At 45.6% G+C, this 18,424-nt stretch overlaps 3 protein-coding genes across 3 annotated transcripts; all 3 read right to left on the reverse strand.

Moving 5' to 3' along the window:
* Window positions 1-1,660: 1,660 nt before the first annotated feature.
* On the reverse strand, window positions 1,661-2,911 carry LOC117839680 (expansin-A31). Its single transcript, XM_034720070.2, has 2 exons — window positions 2,726-2,911; window positions 1,661-2,613 (listed from the first exon to the last, which is right to left on the reverse strand). Exons 1-2 carry the CDS (start codon window positions 2,841-2,843, stop codon window positions 1,982-1,984), a joined length of 750 nt encoding a protein of 249 aa, XP_034575961.1. The 5' UTR covers window positions 2,844-2,911; the 3' UTR covers window positions 1,661-1,981.
* A 3,352-nt stretch (window positions 2,912-6,263) lies between these two features.
* Window positions 6,264-8,002, reverse strand: LOC117839738 (expansin-A31). The gene is made up of 2 exons (XM_034720145.2): window positions 7,222-8,002; window positions 6,264-7,109 (listed from the first exon to the last, which is right to left on the reverse strand). Exons 1-2 carry the CDS (start codon window positions 7,337-7,339, stop codon window positions 6,478-6,480), a joined length of 750 nt encoding a protein of 249 aa, XP_034576036.1. The 5' UTR covers window positions 7,340-8,002; the 3' UTR covers window positions 6,264-6,477.
* A 1,973-nt stretch (window positions 8,003-9,975) lies between these two features.
* On the reverse strand, window positions 9,976-13,060 carry LOC140221129 (uncharacterized). Its single transcript, XM_072290452.1, has 3 exons — window positions 10,539-13,060; window positions 10,341-10,461; window positions 9,976-10,251 (listed from the first exon to the last, which is right to left on the reverse strand). The coding sequence occupies exons 1-3, from the start codon at window positions 13,058-13,060 to the stop codon at window positions 9,976-9,978; spliced, it is 2,919 nt and encodes a 972-aa protein (XP_072146553.1).
* Between the last annotated feature and the right edge of the window lie 5,364 nt (window positions 13,061-18,424).

The following is an 18,424-nucleotide window of genomic DNA, read 5'->3' on the forward strand; positions in this document are numbered from 1 at the left end:
CATTGAATGGTTAATTCATTCCTGAACCAAAATTCATAGGCTCTTAATTGTTCAACCACAATGATTACCTAACTCGTCATCTCCGCCCCAATCTAAACTAGCCAGCTTATATGAATTCATCATTAAACGTAGAAGTCAATCCAAATTACACAGGCAGCTATGCAGTCAAACCAATCGGAAATGATACACGGGATGGTTCAAGTAGCGAAACCTAGCTACCTCATGCCGCCGTGGTGTGGAGATAAATCCCAACATGAGGTGATGCTTGTGAAATGGTCCTTGATGGGGCCGCCATGGCCACATTGGCTTATGTCCTAGCACAGATTAACTCACTTTGGCGTACGATTCTATAGAACATATTGATTAACAAAATGATCATGGACAATCAATCTATAATATTACCATTACTAATTGGAGGTGTTAATTCTCATGAGGCGCGCTAGAAAAGAAGGATAAATATCAGAAATTCCTACAAAAATAAAAACATCCGAACATTAATCATGGCAGGCTCTAATCATCAATGAATAATAACCATGTATTATGTTTTGCAAACAATTACCCACCAGTTCCATTATGAAAATAGTTTAAAATAACAATCTAAATTCATATAAAAATTTATCCAACTCTGACATTATGACAAATAACCTAAAGTAACTTCCAAATTTTTACCGAAATTACTCACCTATGGCATTAAAAATATTAATTTAAAGTAACCCCATAAATTTGCATCTAAAATAATGTTTCCACTAAATCTGCATCTAAACTGTCTATATCTGTCATTAAAAAAATATCTCAAACTAAACCACTATATATATGATTGTAAGTTACCCATTTCTGTTGTTGTTAATAGAGAAATGCAAATTTAAATGCATGCACGATGTGTGTCACCATGTTGAACTCAGTTCTTGCTTTATCCAAAAGGGTTAGCCTGATGTTTGTCTTTGTTAGGGAAACATTATAATCAAGTATAACTTATATTGGACTGGAATTAATCATCTAAAGCCTTATTGCTATTAACAATGAAGTAGAGTTGGGATGGAAAAGGAGGTAATGCACGTGGCTAGAGATTATGGTTTTGAATTTGATGATTTGATCCCATATGTGGACCTCACGGGCACATATTTTGTGTAAAAAAATCGCGTGACTTGCAATGATGCTCGATCGTTCGCATGATTTTTGATCAACTACTATCACTGACCGTTTCCTTTTTTTGCCCTGATTTATGAAATATAACTGAGGGCTCATGTCATGACTATGATTGCACCGGCAGTGCTGATCATGGATTATATAATTATTACTGCCGGTCAAACTGGCAGTATAACTGTTTTGAACTATAGCATTGATCGATCGGACCATTTTGAGGATCTTTCTGGTAATCTTTTTAATCAACAGAAAGCCCTATCCCAAGCTGCAACACCCTGCAGCCTAAATGATAGAAAGAAGCCCAACCCTCTAATGTGGTGAACACACATGCATAAAACTTATCTTCATTTTCGATCCTCACTTTATCCAAAAGCATGCTTAACACTTTAGACTTCTCATGATTCTTGGTTGTTGCTTTATCCAAAATGTTTAATCTGGCCTAGGGCTTATGTGTTCGGTCTTCGGTGGAGCAACTCAAGCTTATATCCCTATAATAATGGATAGAAATCTATCCAGATACGACAATATAATATGTATTGACCACAAAAATTTGGAAGTCGCCACATAACACACTACAGAACGTACTTATAGTTCGATGTACAGTGTTGAAAAGCATAATTCTCAAAACCAAAAAAAAAGTGTTGTAACTACAGGAGGAAAATTTTGAGGAGGGCCTTAAAGGTCTGGGTGGGATCCCTTCTTCATCCTCCCTGCCATTTACACATGCAGTTCTGAGGCCACGTAGGAGAGATACAACACACCCTACATACGACCGAATTTGAACCACAATAGATGGCTATATAACGAGGATCGATCTCACTCTGCTACCTGTAAGTTTTCAGTAGTCGAAGTTCTGGTATGTGTTGTAGGTCTGGCCGAACTGCCACCATCCTGGCACGACGTTAAGGAACTGAATGTACTGCCCACCGGTGCTGGTCACGGCGAAGCTAAGCCCCTGGCCGACTAGTCCGGAGAGCGCATGCCAGTTGGCGCCCCAGTTCCTGGACATCTGGATCCACCCAGTGTTGTCGCCCTTGATCCAGGCTGCGCCTACGGAGCCGCTGCCGGCCAGGTTCTGGATGTTGACGAGGAGGAAGTAGTTGAACCCGGCGATGCTGAAGCGCACGCCACCGTTGCGCCAGCACTTGACCTGCTGGTAGACGATGGGGATGATGCCGGCCTGGTAGACGCCGATGTTCTCCCACGCCGGCTGCGACATGTCGAAGTGGGGGCGCCCCGGGCCGCACCAACCGCCGTTGGGCAGCGCGTAGTTGGCCGGGCACAGGTTGGTGGCCGTGATGGTGATCGCCGTGCCGTGCTTGCAGTACTGGCCGCCCGGGCGTGACCCGTCGCAGATGATGAGGTAGCACTGCCCGCACGACGCGCCATCCTTGAACAGCGTCTCGCTCAGCGCCGCGTTGTTGATGCCGTACCCGGCGTTGTACAGGTTCCCGTAACCGCAAGCGCCGCCTGTATACATCAAACATACGCATGCATTAGCGACGGCCGACGCCATCAGCACGTATGTGTGCAGTTTGCAAGAATGCTCTTGCACCAAAATGCAACACATCAGTAAGCTTACCCATGGTGTCGGAACCGTCGGGTCCGCCGTAGAACGTGGCGGTGCCTTGAGACCAGTCGGCGGCGGCAATCGTCAGGCACGCCGCGAGCGCTGTGCACAAGATCAGGGACTTGGCCATTCCTGTGGAGCACGAGATGGCAGTGAGGGTTTTGTTTGGTTTGAGCTCTGGGATGAGATGCAAGGTACTAGGGATCGCCGTTGCTTAAATAGGGAAGGGGAGGCAGGAGGCTAGCTAGCTACTAATTAATCACTACAGCTGGGGGATTAGGGGAATGATTGTCATGCCTTGTGTCAGAAGCTAATCAAAGAACGAAAATCCGTGTTCCGTGTGGAAGGACATGCATGCGTACGAACTACCTAGGCTCGAGGGCCTCTGAAAATTGCGTTGGAACGAGCTAATCATGGATGTTGGCGGCGAGTAGTATTTTTATCGTCTCCCTATATAAAAACATGCTGAGTATACGTAGTGTAAGTAGTGTTGTAGCTGCCTCCGTCAAGACGATTCGCGCGGCAACGAACGAGCAACTAACACAAATTCCTTCCACCTTATTAGTTGAAGCCAAGTCCTGGGCATGAATGTGGTGCAACCGCCGAACAGTAACGTCTGATCAGTTCATTCGAAGTGAGATTAGTTGGACAGTTGTTTAAACATTAGTTTTCCTATACTATGATATAAACTTTGAACTAACCCTCGCAGGACACGAATAATGGAGAAAGATTAAACGGATCACTAATTCATGGGTGAGAAACTCACTTATTCATAACTAAGGTCAAACGTGCCAGTTGTAACTCCATATCGGTTAGGAACGTTTGACGTCGTACCAGGGGCCCATAAATTTTCTTTAACTTAGTAACTTTATATATATGGCTTCTGAAATATTTCAACGAAGGACTTGGCCTAAAAACCTATCTAGAGAATGTAGTTTCAATGAACTCAATCATCACTATGAAAAAAAAGAAAAAATGTTCAAATTCAAGCACGGGAACTTTGTTTGTAATCCACGAATTTGACATGATTCATTAATTTGCTGTTTTATCTGAACTCCCTATATTCCCTACCTTTAAACACAGGGCCTATATTTCTGATCTTTCACGAGAAGGGAAATTCTCTGCAAGGGTGGACAATAGATCAGACATGTGAAGGTGTATGTAACATCTTGTGTCAGAGTGTTGATCTCCCTTGGTTTTTCTTGTGATAATTGGAACATAATATGGGATCTTATATGTTAATGTAACTAAGGCAAATGATTGGTTCTGCTGTTGTTTTAGAATTAATAATGTACGTACCTTTTTTAGGTGACTAGTGATGTATTTAGGTAAACACGCAATGGAATGTAACACGACTCTTGATAGTCTCTCTGATGACATTGTTCAATCAAAAGATCACAAGTACAAATATATATCGCAACATCAAAGCGTTGACTTGCACATTGCAATGATTGATGTAACAACATAAATTCTTCTGGTTTTATTCATCCAAAATGATCAAGGAGCACCCATTTGACTCATCATTTCCACCTGACTAGACTATCTTAGTTGGTTTTGTCAATGAAAAACGATGGCTACTCCAAATTGGACAGTATCAAGCAAAGTGGTTAAACCAACCAAAAATCGTGCATAATAATCATAGAAGAGCGATGTGGGCTAGGGGTTATATGAATGATGTGGTTGATAATCAGTGTGCGAGAAGCTATTGATAGAACACATGAAGGAATTCCATGTTCCATCGAAACATATGCATGCCAATGCATCAATCATGCATATCACCGGAGTACTGGACTGCAGGCACAGCCATCATGCGCCTAACCCCAAGGATTCTAGACTATGGCATTTTCATTATCTTAATAAATGCTAAGTAGTCGAAATTAGCAACCTAATTCTGTTATAGAAGATTAATGCAAGCTGCAATGGCCAATCAACTAATACGAATTCCTTCTACATCAATTGAAACCTAGTCTTGCACATAAATTTAAAGTCAAACAATTGAACAAAAACGTGATGTATCATTCAGAGTGATATTAATTACAATAGGAGTTAGGATAGTTGTTTAATATTTGTTTTCCTTATGTAAACCATAATTAAATGTATCCCTCTGCAGGGTTGGAATAGAGGAGAAATATCCTATGATTCACTTATTCACTGTTTAAGAAAATCACTAAATAAGAACTGAGGTGCCAGTTAAAATGTGCCAGTTGTAACTAATCCAAACCAATTATAAATTTTCTTAGTGTTTTATTTGTCCATAGGAGGCTATTTGGGATCCATGCATAATTCTGCATGAATAATTTAGTGTTTTACCTCAATCTTTCATTGAACTCACTTGTTTTGAACATAGTGTCCACAGTTCTCCATAATGAATCTCAACTCTCAAGGGGTGTACACATTGGAGAAATAAAACTAAAGCAATTTTAGTTCTAAAATGTGTTTTTTTATGAAATTAATAATAAAGATTAGGCATATTATGCTTTTAAATACCTTTTTGGACGTAATGTAATACAAAAGCTCAGCCTATTCACATATATCAGTCACAATCATATATATACGATTATTGCAACATCAAAGTATTGACCTCAACATTGTAATGATTAGTTTGATTCATCGATTACTACTTAAGGTTCATCCAAAATAATCAATCAAATTCCTAACTCACTCATAATCTTTATAAATATATCATTTGCGAGGATCAAGCTAATTAAGATCAAAGAATTAATCTTAATCACAAAATGCATCAATGACAAATATAGAGAAAAAAGTGGACCAGTAATTTTAGACCATGGTAATACTCTACTAGCATCTAAGATCACCCTTCTAACAAATCTCAAGACAACAAAAGAAACGTGGTGTTTCAGAGTTACATTACAATTTTAATTAAAGAAACAAGCTAAACATCTAGACTAAAGTAGAGGGGAATGAGATAAGCCGAAATAAGGACTGCAATAAAAACTTTCAACACTAAGCTTGGAGCTCCCCTGACTAACATTGCACTGACTAACATTGCACACTGCAATATAAACTTTATCGTCCATCGGTAAAGAGTTATGGTGAAGTGATTGTGGAAGAAAATCATGAGCTCCACTGAGATCTTTGTTATAATGTGAGAGTTACAAATATTAGGAACAGCAATAAATTATTAGGTTTTCCCAAACGACTTACGTCCGCCTCCTTTCACCCGGTGTCTAGAATCTACGTTGACAATATGTCCGCACATATATATTTGTTTTATAAAGATTGTATTACTAGATCTAATTTTATAAATGCTTTCATAATTCTGAATGTATTATTGTAGATATTGAAATAAAATTATAATAAAAATGTAATGATCAAGGTATTTTTTTTTGTCTCAACAATCACAAAAAGTGAAAACATCAAATAGAAAAGAAAGACAATACTATATGATGACATAAAGTAATCTGACATAGGCCTCCTTCAGTATAGCTAGACGATTGAAGCTAATTATTATAAGGTTCAAAATCTTGGCCTAACGACTCTATAATGTATTAATATCCACAATTCAAATTTGCAAGCCAACAATATAGTGTTGAGAGAGAACATTAAATTTAGTGTTTATATATACCGAACCGTATATAATATCATCACATATGTTAGAACAAAATAAAGCCAATAACTGTATATAATATCCTAACATCATATCTACGGTGTTGAATAAAACAGGAAGTGCATATAGCTCCACCAAATGAAGAACACACACACCGTCTCGAGTGAGCACGCACTCTACCACTTGCACGTTTTCACTAGTACACGAAGTTCTGGTTAGTGGAGAAGGCCATGCCAAACTGCCACCAGCCGGGCACGACGTTGAGGAACTGAATGTACTGCCCACCGGTGCTGGTCACGGCGAAGCTGAGACCCTGGCCGACGAGCCCGGCGAGCGCCTGCCAGTTGGCGCCCCAGTTCCTTGACATCTGGATCCAGCCCGTCTTGTCGCCCTTGACCCAGGCGGCTCCCACGGAGCCGCTGCCGCCGAGGTTCTGGATGTTAACGAGCAAGAAGTAGTTGGAGCCGGCCATGCTGAACCGCACGCCGCCGGTGCGCGAGCACTGGACCCGTTGGTAGAGGACGGGGACGATGCCGGCCTGGTAGACGCCGATGTGCTCCCACGCTGGCTGCGACATGTCGAAGTGGGGGCGCCCCGGGCCGCACCAGCCGCCGTTGGGCAGCGCGTAGTTGGGCGGGCACAAGTTGGTGGCTGAGACGGTGATGCTGTTGCCGGGCTTGCAGTACTGGCCGCCCGGGCGTGACCCGTCGCACGTGATGAGGTAGCACTGGCCGCACGACGCGCCGTCGTTGAACAGCGTCGTGCTCAGAGCCGCGTTGTTGACGCCGTACCCGGCGTTGTACAGGTTGTCGTACCCGCACGCGCCTCCTGTGCATCATCAATTCATCATGGACATCCATGCATTATTAGAGGCCACGTAATTCGGTAGTGCTTGTTCGAACGTAGCACTTGTACCGGAATGGAATAGGTGGACGCTTACCCATAGTGCCGGAGCCATCGACTCCGCCGTAGAATGTGGCGGTGCCTGGAGACCAATCGGCGGCGGCAAGTGCGAGGCACGCCGCAACCACCGTGCACAGCATCAGGGAATTGGCCATTGCCGTGGACGGGGACGAGATGGGAGTGAGGTGTGTTTGTAAGGTAAGGACGAGAAGAGCAGAGGATGTTAGGGATGATGCATGGCGTCTGGATACGATTGCTTAAATAACGGAAGGTCGTAGACGATAAAGTTTTATCAATCACGATAGGTACGATGGACTAGGGGAATGATTGTCGGATCTTTGCCTTGTTGACAGAAGCTACTCATCAGAACATAGAAAATCCGTGTTGCATTATTGAAGCACAGGCGATGATGCATCACGGACGGGCATGCTTGGCACCAATGCCTCTGACTTTGGCGTTGGAATGGAACTAATCATGGATGCTGACCGTAATCAACCGTTTTCATATGTTAATTGGTCTAAATTAGCTACCTCTTTCAAGAAAATTCGCGTGGCAACAAACTCAACCAACTGGAGTTGCATCTACGTTAGTTGAAAGTTTCTCTTTCTTTCTTTTTTGAGGTCTGCATTAGTTGAAAGTTTCGGCCCTCACCGGTGCATGTTCTCTATGAATCCAAAGGTCAAGCATCGATCCAAAGCATGAATTGGATTCAGCACTCCATGTTGACAGGTTGAGAATTTAGAGATATATGTTGTCGCCATTATTAATTTTCTTTACGATGACAAGCACTACCGGAAACAGTAACTTTGCCGAGTGCCTGGGGCACTCGGCGAAGGGCCAATTACACTCGGCAAAGGGTTTGCCGAGTGTAACACTCGGCGAAGTTTACTCGGCAAAGTTTCCTACGGCAAACAGTGAGTTTGCCGAGTGTCGATCATCGGGCACTCGGCAAACGCTTTGCCGAGTGCCACAATACACTCGGCAAAGTATAACACTCGGCAAAAAGATGCTAACGGTCACCGACGGTAACGGCTCCTTTGCCGAGTGTCAGACGGCAGGCACTCGGCGAACCTGTAATCTTTGCCGAGTGTTTTTTTCACATTGCACTCGGCGAACCTACAATCTTTGCCGAGTGTTTTTCACATTGCACTCGGCGAACCTACAATCTTTGCCGAGTGTTTTTCACATTGCACTCGGCGAAACTATACCCTTTGCCGAGTGTATTCTATGCGGCACTCGGCAAAGGATGTCCCGCCGGCCAGATTAGTTTAGGCTTTTACCGAGTGTATCCTTGCGGCACTCGGCGAAGTTGCGTGTTTTGCCGAGTGCCCCCCCTTTGCACTCGGCAAAGGGCCCTGCTGCAAAAATTTTTTGGCACCTTTGCCGAGTGCCAAGACAATGGCACTCGGCAAAAACGTCGATACAACAGAAAATGGGCGCTTTGCCGAGTGTTAACACTCGGCAAAGTACCCGAGCACCCCCTACAAAACAGAAATGTTACGTATAAAAGACCCCTCTCAAAAAAACAACCAGAGAAGCACATGCATATAAATTACACCACAGGCATATAAATTGCAGCACAAGCATCACAAGCACACAAATAACATTCACAAGTTCTGGTCGAAACAGGTAATTCACAAGTTTTACCACAGCTAACACCTCTAGTTCACAAGTCACTGAGGAGGATGAGGAGGCTGAGGAGTATGTGCAGGTGGCCACTGCCCCCAAGAAGATTCTGCATTGGACGCCGCCGATTGATTCTGCACAAAGTTATAGACATTGTATTAGTCACTTTTCTAGTGTAAGTCTGTAGTGCCTGTAGTTTCTAGTTTAACTCTAGATTGATTGTAAGGTTGAGAGTGACTCACAGGAGTAGCTGCAGGAGGTGGTGGAGGTGGCGGGAATAGGTTCGGTGGCATAGGTGGTGGAGTCTGACCTAAACTGTGAAAGACACTCTGCATGTATTGGAACATCTGCTCCGTCCTCTGCCTTTCTAGCTGCCGATCCGCCTCGATCCTCGCCTCTAGTTCCTCCCGGCGCTTCCGTTCTACCTCCACCTGGGCCTACAATATTTCATCCCAATGTCTTATAGCCAATGCCAAGATATGAACAAAATGAATGAAAAATTAAAGAAACAGGAATAACCTGCAGAGCCTGCATCTGTAACTGTGCAGCGGTAGGCCGTGCCCGTATCGCGGGGCTCGAGTCAGTGCTCCTTGCTTGGATCTGGGAGAGGGTGGGAGTACTGGCAGTGTCGATCACGCTATCTCCAATCCAGTACCTGCCATGCTTCTTCCCTCCTCCCACCCTCATCACAATTTCAGGATCTATATCCTGAGAGCTCGGATCGAACTCTGGCCCATGAACCTCCCTCGCCATTGCTGTGTACTCGGTGACACGGCTGTGGATGCTGGGATGGCTGTATGCCTCGGGCGGGTCCTCCGGGTTGAAGTCGATGTCTGCCGAGGCCTTGCCCTTTTTGGACATAACCCATGCCTTGAACCGGGAGCACTCCTGGCCTTCATGTGATGACGTCTGCGGCAAAAATACAAAAGGATTACAAAATATGCAGTATTATGTGCATTATGTGTGATAATAAAGAAATGAATTCACGTACCCATTTTTCCTTGTATTCATCAAGGCTCAGGCTGCCTTGATGGTGTGGTGCATATGGCATCTGCAGACGCCGCTCCCGGCAAGCATTGTGGTTCTCCAACCACCCGGGCTGCAACCACACGTTCACCATTTGTTCCCAGCACCGGGTAAAGGATCGGCACCACCACGGAGGCACCTACATCATCAAGTGTGTGACATATAACAAAAGCACTTTGCAACCATGAAAAGTTAGTTCGTATATCTCTTCAATTCTTCCGTAGTACTCTACACCATCAAAGCCAGGCGTAAAAACTCCGCTATTTGTCGTTTTTCGATTGGGCCGACTATGCTCATGGGTTGTTGTGTGAAAGCGATATCCATTTACATCATAACCGGTAAAAGATTTGACCCTGTAGGCACAGCCATCGGCAACCTGTCTCAACTCGGCATTCATAGACGAATCGGTTTGAGCCTGCAAGTTGAAGTAGGGTGGTTCGTTATATTATTCGCATATACGATCAACTTCTAATCAAGCTAAGTAGGAGCTAAAATCGACTGTACCTTATGTTTGAACCAAGAAATGAAATTGGGCATTCCATTTCCTGCACCCTCTTTGAGAAGAGTCTCGGCTTCGTGTGGGGTAGGTTCCCTTGAATGACGCCAGAACTTACGATGGAATTCCCTGTACCAACGAGAAACATGATAGTATGTCGAAGAATACTGACAAATTCAGAAAAGACTAGTTTGTTCAGAACTTACAGTATGTACGGCTCCACCTCGGATAGGTTGGTCAATACATACAACATGATAGTGCGCCACTCTTTATGTTTCAATTTTTTTTGTGTCGCACCACTTGCACTTCCAAGTTGTCCTCGAAAAAGACTAAGGCTCGATTCAACTTCGCTGTCATTGTAACGAGGCGGTGGATTGTGCACATTAGGAAGGTTGTCAGCATAGTATTTTGTTGTGAAGTTTGACACCTCCTCTAGAATGTATGCTTCTGCAATGGAGGCTTCAATTTTGCATTTGTTTTTACATTTCGTTGGAAGAACCTTTTGACACCTCTCAATTGAATAGCACCAACGGCCCTGCACAGGCCCCCCCATTCGTGCTTCATAAGGGAGGTGTAAAATCATATGCTGCATCGGATTGAAGAAGCCAGGAGGAAAGATCTTCTCCAACTTACAGAGCAACACAGGCGCCATTCTTTCCATTTCGTCAACCACGGTCCGAGATAACTCCTTAGCACAAAGCTGGCGGAAGAAATTACTCAACTCCGCTAGCACCTGCCACACATGCTCAGGGACATAACCTCGAACCATCACCGGAAGTAGGCGCTCAATCCATATGTGATAATCATGACTTTTGAGCCCGTTGATTCGCATAGTAGCTAAGTTCACTCCCCTCTTCAGATGTGCTGCATACCCATCAGGGAACATTAACGTTTCGAACCATTGTAATACCTCCCTCCTTTGGGCCCTCGTCAGGACAAAATCAGCCTTAGGCTTTCTCCACGACTTGCCTGCTCTGGGAGGCGCCATGTCTAACTTTGGTCTGTTGCATAACATTGCTTGATCCACTCTAGCCTTAACGTTATCTTTTGTCTTGTCAGGAAGGTCCATAATTGTACCAAAAATTGCCTCGGCAATGTTCTTTTCAGTGTGCATAACATCAATGTTGTGTGGGAGAAGAAGATCATCAAAATAGGGGAGGTTCCACAAGCACGATCTCTGGGTCCAAGCATGTTGCTCGCCATATCCCACAAAACCACCATCTTCATTGTTGACCTCCAGAGCGTCTAACTGAGCACGAACCGCGGCTAAGGTAAGCATCTGCGGTGGAGGGTCGTTAACTACGACATCTTTTGTAAAATTTCTAATATCTCGTCTGAAAGGATGATCAGGAGGAAGGAATTGTCGATGTTTGTCGAATGAAGAATATTTGCCACCCTTCGTCAACCAAATGAATTTCAAAGAAGCCTTGCATACTGGGCATGGGAACTTCCCGTGAACACACCAACCACAGAAAATACCATATGCTGGCAAGTCATGCAGGGAGTAGTGGTACCAAACATGCATCTTGAAGTTTGTCCTTGTAGCACGGTCGTATGTCCATACCCCTTCATCCCATGCACGGACCAAATCATCAATCAAAGGCTCCATGTACACACTCATATTATTTCCTGGATGTTCTGGAATTATCAACGATAAAAATATGTTCTGTCGCTGAAAGAGAACACCAGGGGGGAGATTGAGGGGGATAACGAACATAGGCCAACAGGTGTACGGGGCGGCAGCCATTCCATAAGGATTGAACCCATCTGTTGCGAGCGCAACCCTTACATTACGAGCCTCTCGAGCTTTCTCATGATAAATCGCATCAAACTTTGTCCATGCTTCGCCATCGGATGGGTGTACCAGCTTCTCAGCATTGTATCGACGTTCGGTTTTGTGCCATGTCATTTGTTTCGCGGATTCTTCACACATGTATAGCCGTTGGATCCTCGGTATGAAGGGAAGGTACCGAAGGATCTTCACAGGGATTGCAAGCTGCTTCTTCTGACCTTCACCAGAGTCTACCTCCAGGAACCTAGACGATTCGCACTTCACACAGTACTTTGATTCCGCATATTCCTTTCTAAATAAGATACATCCCTTCGGACAAGCATGTATCTGCTCGTACGGCATCTTAAGTGCACGAAGAAGTTTTTGTGCCTCATACATAGACTTTGGCAAGATGTGATTCTCCGGGAGCAGACTCCCAAAAACTGTCAAAATAACATCGAAGGCGTTTCGACTCAAGCTAAACTGGGACTTCACAGCCATTAGACGTGCAATGGCATCCAATTGAGAAACCTTGGTATGCTCGTGAAGGGGTTGTTGTGCCGCACACAACATGTCGTAATACGCCTTTGCGGTAGCCTCGGGTTCCTCCTCCCTACGAGCTTCATGATAGTCATCTAACATGTCTCCCACCCCGGCATCATCATCATATTGCTCGATCCGTTGTCTGATGACCTCGTCCCTCCCACGATCGAATTCACCATGGTAGATCCAGATGGTATAGTCTGGGGTAAAACCGTGCCTAACAAGATGTTTACCCATTTCTAACTTGGTTTGCCGACGCAGATTTGAACATTTTCTACACGGACACCAAGTATCTCTTCCTCCTTTGATCCTTGCAAATGCCCGTTCCAAGAAAGCATCGGTCTTGTTTATCCATTCTTCGGTCAACGAATTCTGACTAGATCGGCCCGTGTACATCCACTGACGATCCTCCATCCTCTAGCATATCACCGAGTAATATAAAAACTCACGTTGCATCTACACGTTCCTATATTATCTATTAGGTGAAGATAGGTCATAATCCCACACGAGGATGTGTAGGTGGGATTAGTGTCCATGGTCTACTGCAATCCGAGATAGAATTTCGGCAGCACCTCCCCGCTGTTCTCCAAATACACGTCCTGGAATGGAGATTGTGTATCCGGAGAACAATTGGGAGGTGCTGCCGAAATTCTAACTCGGATCGGAGTAGACTATGGAAACTAAACCCACCTACACATCCTCGTGCTGTCCAAAGTGACGTGGACAATTCGAAACAGATACGGTTATAAATATGCAAACATCTACATATTTCCAACCGTATCTCTTTCGAACGGGAGATGCCTAACTAGGTTACGTGATATACGAACATCATACGGAAATAGAGGTATAGGATAACTCACCTTGCTATCGTACGAAGTGACGACTCAAGGACGGTAACGTAGCCTCTCCTGCAAAAAAAAAACATACAACTGTCAACTACAATTTTCGGCAGCACCTCCCCTGCACGTGGAGGTTTCCATAACCTGCATCAAATGAAACGGCACGATGGCCGACAACCACATGTACAAGAGAAGGAACGGCACGATGGCCGACTTCCACAAACATTCTTATACCTTAGATTCTCAAGAAAAACATCATTTTCTAATTTCTACAACTACAGCTCTACAATATCTAATTTCTAATTTCTAATTTTAACCTACTTCCTAATTCTGAATTTGTAACTTGAAAAAGAAATATTCATTACCGAGTCGGCGAGGGACGCCGGCCTAGAAAGTCGATGGGACGTCCGGCGGCGGCGGGAGCGTCAGGGGCGGGGCACCAGGGTCCAGGACGCTGGTGGCAGGGGGCACGGGCCGGGGAAGGGGTGCCGGGGCCGGGGACGCCAGTGCCAGGCCGGGGGCGGCCCTTGGGGCGGGCTGCCGGACAGGGGGCGCCGGGGCCGGGGCCGCCGGGGTCGGGGCGGGGCCGGCCGGTGGGGCGGGCCGCGGGGAAGGGGCGCCGGGGCCGCCGGGGCTGGGGCGTGGGCGGCGGCCGGGCCGGGGCACGGGGAGTCGGCCGGCGGCGGGGCGCCGGGGCGCCGGGGTGGGGCGGTGGGGCGCCGGCGAGTCGGGGAGGCGACGGGGCGCCGGGGTGGGGCGGTGGGGTGCCGGGGCGCCGGGCCGGGGCGCCGGGGAGTCGGGGCGGCGGCGGCGCGCCGGGGGGCCGGGGTGGGGCGGTGGGGCGCCGGGGCCGGGGGCGGGGGCGCCGGCGCGTCGGGGCGGCGGCGGGGCGCCGGGGCACCGGGGTGGGGCGGTGGGGCGGCGGGGCGGCCGGCGGTGGCGGACAGCGGGTGGCGGCGGCGGGTTGCACGGGCGAGGACTCGAAGCTTTTGGGATAGAGGCCAGGCCGCGCGCGGCGGTTCGGGGATAGCCTAAGTCCGGTTCTTTGCCGAGTGCCCGCGATCTGGCACTCGGCAAAGTAAATAAATTTGAACGGGACAGTGTGTTTGCCGAGTGCTTTGGATCTGGCACTCGGCAAACCTTCTTCCTTTGCCGAGTGCTAGATCCAAGGCACTCGGCAAACACACGTTTTTCTTTTTTAAAGCAGGACGAGAACACTGCCAGTGGGCCCGTGTAACCTTTTTACCGAGTGCCTGCGATCTAACACTCGGCAAATACTACCTTTACCGAGTGTTTTCTTTTATGCACTCGGTAAAATACACTAATATTTCATGTGCCTTCTTGAACAACATGTTTTACAGATCTTTTCCTAATATACTTGGGCAAAATCGTGTCAACATCACTCAACAATGTTTAAATTATTTTTCTACTGATAATGTTCTATTATTTCATGCAGTTATAGCGAAAATTGCATTTATATCTACTAAAATTCTATAATTGCATTTAATCAATAAAAAATAGTAAACGCATCCAAAAAATTTCCAAATTTTGACACGAACCAATCTGTGTTGCATGTTGCCTATGCAAAAAGATTTGAAGCCAAACGTTAACTCAAGTGTCACTTGGACTCCAAATCTTATTGTGTCCTCTCTAACTTCTATGAATCCTTCAAGGAGATGCGTCGGCTTCTAAGCATCATATGTCAGAAATTGCGCAAAACCTTCTCAATTTTTTACCACAGCCTCCACACATAATATCATGACATCTTGACAAATCTTGTGATTTTCAGATTTCGTTTGCTTTTTTTAGAATTTAACCACCATTCAACCACACGTTCATGGTCGCATTTTTTAAAAACAATGTTGACAATTTCTTTTCATTTCCTGGTTGAGAACTCAATCCGGACTCCATAATATGGATATAATTTTTCCACTGATTAAAAACCATCATTTCATGTACATGCAGTTAAAATCTGACATGAATAAAAAAATTCTTATTAATGCAATCATTTCATTAAAAATAGCAAACAGACCACAAAATATACCAACTTTTCTTATGGATTACAAAATGTCCTACGTGGGGAGTAGAAAAAGTGTGGAGGCTAGGGGAGGATTTTTTTTTTTTTGTTCGCCGAGTGCCAAAATTTTACACTCGGCGAAGTACTGTGTTTGCCGAGTGTCCAGGCCTAGGCACTCGGCGAATGGACACCTTTGCCGAGTGTCTTGTGCTGCCACTCGGCGACATTCTCTATTTGCCGAGTGTCGGAGGGCGGCACTCGGCGAACCGTGTCTTTGCCGAGTGTCGGAGTCCAACACTCGGCAAAGAACTAACGGCCGCCCCAGTCCGGTGACGGACGGCGCACGTGCGATGCACGCGCCGTTGATTTGCCGAGTGTCGGAATGTTGCCGTGTGTCACTGAGAGGTTTGCCGAGTGTCGGATTTATGGCACTCGGCAAACGACCTCATTGCCGAGTGTAAATATTTTGCCGAGTGCCGAGTTAAATACACTCGGCAAAAAGGCCGTTTGCCGAGTGCCCGAAGGAATGCACTCGGCAAAATTTTTACACTCGGCGAATTTACTGTTTCCGGTAGTGAAGGTCTAATATATGGATTCCAGAATATTTGAAGGACTATTACCATTACATTGGAGTAAACTCTCACCTTCATTTACTTTCAAAACTGTGCCTTTTGGTTTTATAATGTGCATATATATATATATATATATATATATATATGTGTGTGTGTGTGTGTGTGTGTGTGTGTGTGTGTGTGTGTGTGTGTGTGTGTGTGTGTGTGTGTGTGTGTGTGTACATTTCGTTCTTTTTGCAATGCCTCTAGGTAATCTTTGTGATCATGTAACAACGGGGGCGATGCCTTGTTCAATCCAAGAATGGCAAGTTAACATTGCAATATCTTAGTATTGGCGTGGACGGTTGCACATTGTAATGATCCTCACCAACTTGTTTTGTTCATCTAAAATGGACATGCAACGCTTAACTAATCCATCATTTCCAACCCAATCTAAACTACCTTAGCTCAAATAGTGGTTGATTATAGTACTAGAAGTCATACAAATTATTGCATGGTTGGTTAGGTTGCATAGTGTGCTCCTATTTATATTTGTGCGGTACTTTCCAAATATCCAAATTCATTAGAACTATCTTAATTGAAATGAACTTAACCGTTACTATAAAAATAAAAACAGAAAAAGGGAGGCAAAGAAAAAATAGAAACATCATTAGAGGCTTGTTTGAAGCGAATTATTTTGACATGATTCACAAGATGTTTTCTTTAGTGTCCCAACGACCTTAGCACCTTTTACGGTCCTGGTTTAAATAGTAGTTTAGGCCAAATTGAAGAATAGCCGTGAAGATTCCCTACTATTTGACACATGGCCCGGGTTTTATGCTAAACAACATCTCCCATGAGAAGGGAAAACCTATAAATTAAACTCATACATCTAGCCACTCTTTATTTTTTTATTTTGTGAACCCGGTCCCTCTCTCCTACTTATTTAAGGGCATTTACATGTATATATAAAATGTTTCGTCAGATTGTAGATATCCCTTCTTTGGGCTAGGTGGAAAACAGAAGCATGTGATGCTATCACTTAGTCTAACTAAGTAGTTATTGCACATGATTGGTTCAGTACTTGGCTAATGTAACAAGCTACATTAGTTGAGCTGTTTGAGAGAAAATTCCAGGCTTCTTAGATCCAAAAATGGACTTTGTCCAATGATGCACATAGGTACAATGCGCTTTATAATGTAATGCCTCTAGATGGCCTTTGTGATGTAAGGCTATATGTACATGACCGTTGCAAAATTAAGCATTGACTTGCAGATTTATAGTTGGGATGATTGATTCACCGATCAGTATATTCTTCTTGTCTTGGGTGCCCAAAATGATCAAGCAAAAAAACAAAAAGAAGAGATCAATCATCGCCTATCTAACGTTACATCTCCAAACTAATCTAAACTTTAGCTAAAATTTCAAGTGAAATTGGATTATAATAGCACAGGTCATCAAAATTACGTGGTTAATTAGGTACATTTCTGTAGCATATGCTGTTCTCATATCCAACTAAGGGCCTGTTTGGGAAGGGGGTGTTAAAGTTTAACACCCCCTTTTTAACAGATTTTAACACTTTTGGCTGCCAAACACAAGTGTTAAAGATGAAGTGTTAAAATTTAACACCTCCCTTTTCATAAACACATGGAGGGGGTGTTAAAATGTGGAAAATGTGTTAAAAGTGGTCCCCCTCTCCCTCTTTTCCCTGGTTGCCCCCCTCTCTCTCTCCTCTTCTCTCTCCCCTATCCGACCGCCAGCGCCTCCTCCTCCCGCATTCCCCTCCCACCCTTTCCGCATCGCATCCTCCACGGCCGCCGCCATCCGCATCGCTTCCTCCTCGCGCGCCGCCGTCTCCTCCCGCAGGCCATCTCCTCCCGCCGGCCATCCATCCCGGCCGCCGCATCTACACCCGCTCGTTCCCCTCCCGCATCTACATCGCTGCTTGCGTGCCCGCCGCCATCTCCATCTCCTTCCGCATCGCTTCCTCCGCACCCGCCGCCAACCCCTCCCGCCGGCCATCTCCTCCCGCCCGCGGTTCGTCGCCTTCCGCCGTGACCTTCCCCTTCCAAACCTTTTCTTCCCCCCTGCTCTATCCGCACCCCGCGTCCTAGATCCACCGCATACACGGGCTCATGGACGGGCACGGGGACGATGGACTGCAAGATCTGTTCCCCGAGGGGGATCCAGCTTTCCCCGCCCCCGCCTTCGACCTCCTCTCCCAGGCCGAATCCTCTGGAGTTCCTCGCGAGGGCTTGCAAGCCTTGGATCTCAACTCCCAGGCCGAAGATTGGGGCGACTACAGCTCGTACTCCGACCTCCTTCGAGGAGAAGGAGCACCCCGTGGCCGCGGCAGCCGTTCGCTCGGCTT

Source organism: Setaria viridis, chromosome 9 (assembly GCF_005286985.2).
Source record: "Setaria viridis chromosome 9, Setaria_viridis_v4.0, whole genome shotgun sequence".
NCBI classification, from domain to species: Eukaryota; Viridiplantae; Streptophyta; class Magnoliopsida; order Poales; family Poaceae; genus Setaria; species Setaria viridis.

What these genes read in the sequence shown, in the direction of transcription:
- LOC117839680 (XM_034720070.2), bottom strand. Translation starts at nt 2,843, where the DNA reads ATGGCCAAGTCCCTGATCTTGTGCACAGCGCTCGCGGCGTGCCTGACG. An exon ending in CGACGGTTCCGACACCATGG is followed by an intron (nt 2,614 to 2,725) that starts GTAAGCTTACTG and finishes TGATGTATACAG; the next exon opens with GCGGCGCTTGCGGTTACGGG.
- LOC117839738 (XM_034720145.2), bottom strand. Translation starts at nt 7,339, where the DNA reads ATGGCCAATTCCCTGATGCTGTGCACGGTGGTTGCGGCGTGCCTCGCA. An exon ending in CGATGGCTCCGGCACTATGG is followed by an intron (nt 7,110 to 7,221) that starts GTAAGCGTCCAC and finishes GATGATGCACAG; the next exon opens with GAGGCGCGTGCGGGTACGAC.
- LOC140221129 (XM_072290452.1), bottom strand. Translation starts at nt 13,060, where the DNA reads ATGGAGGATCGTCAGTGGATGTACACGGGCCGATCTAGTCAGAATTCG. An exon ending in GAGGTGGAGCCGTACATACT is followed by an intron (nt 10,462 to 10,538) that starts GTAAGTTCTGAA and finishes TCGTTGGTACAG; the next exon opens with GGAATTCCATCGTAAGTTCT. An exon ending in TTTCTTGGTTCAAACATAAG is followed by an intron (nt 10,252 to 10,340) that starts GTACAGTCGATT and finishes TTCAACTTGCAG; the next exon opens with GCTCAAACCGATTCGTCTAT.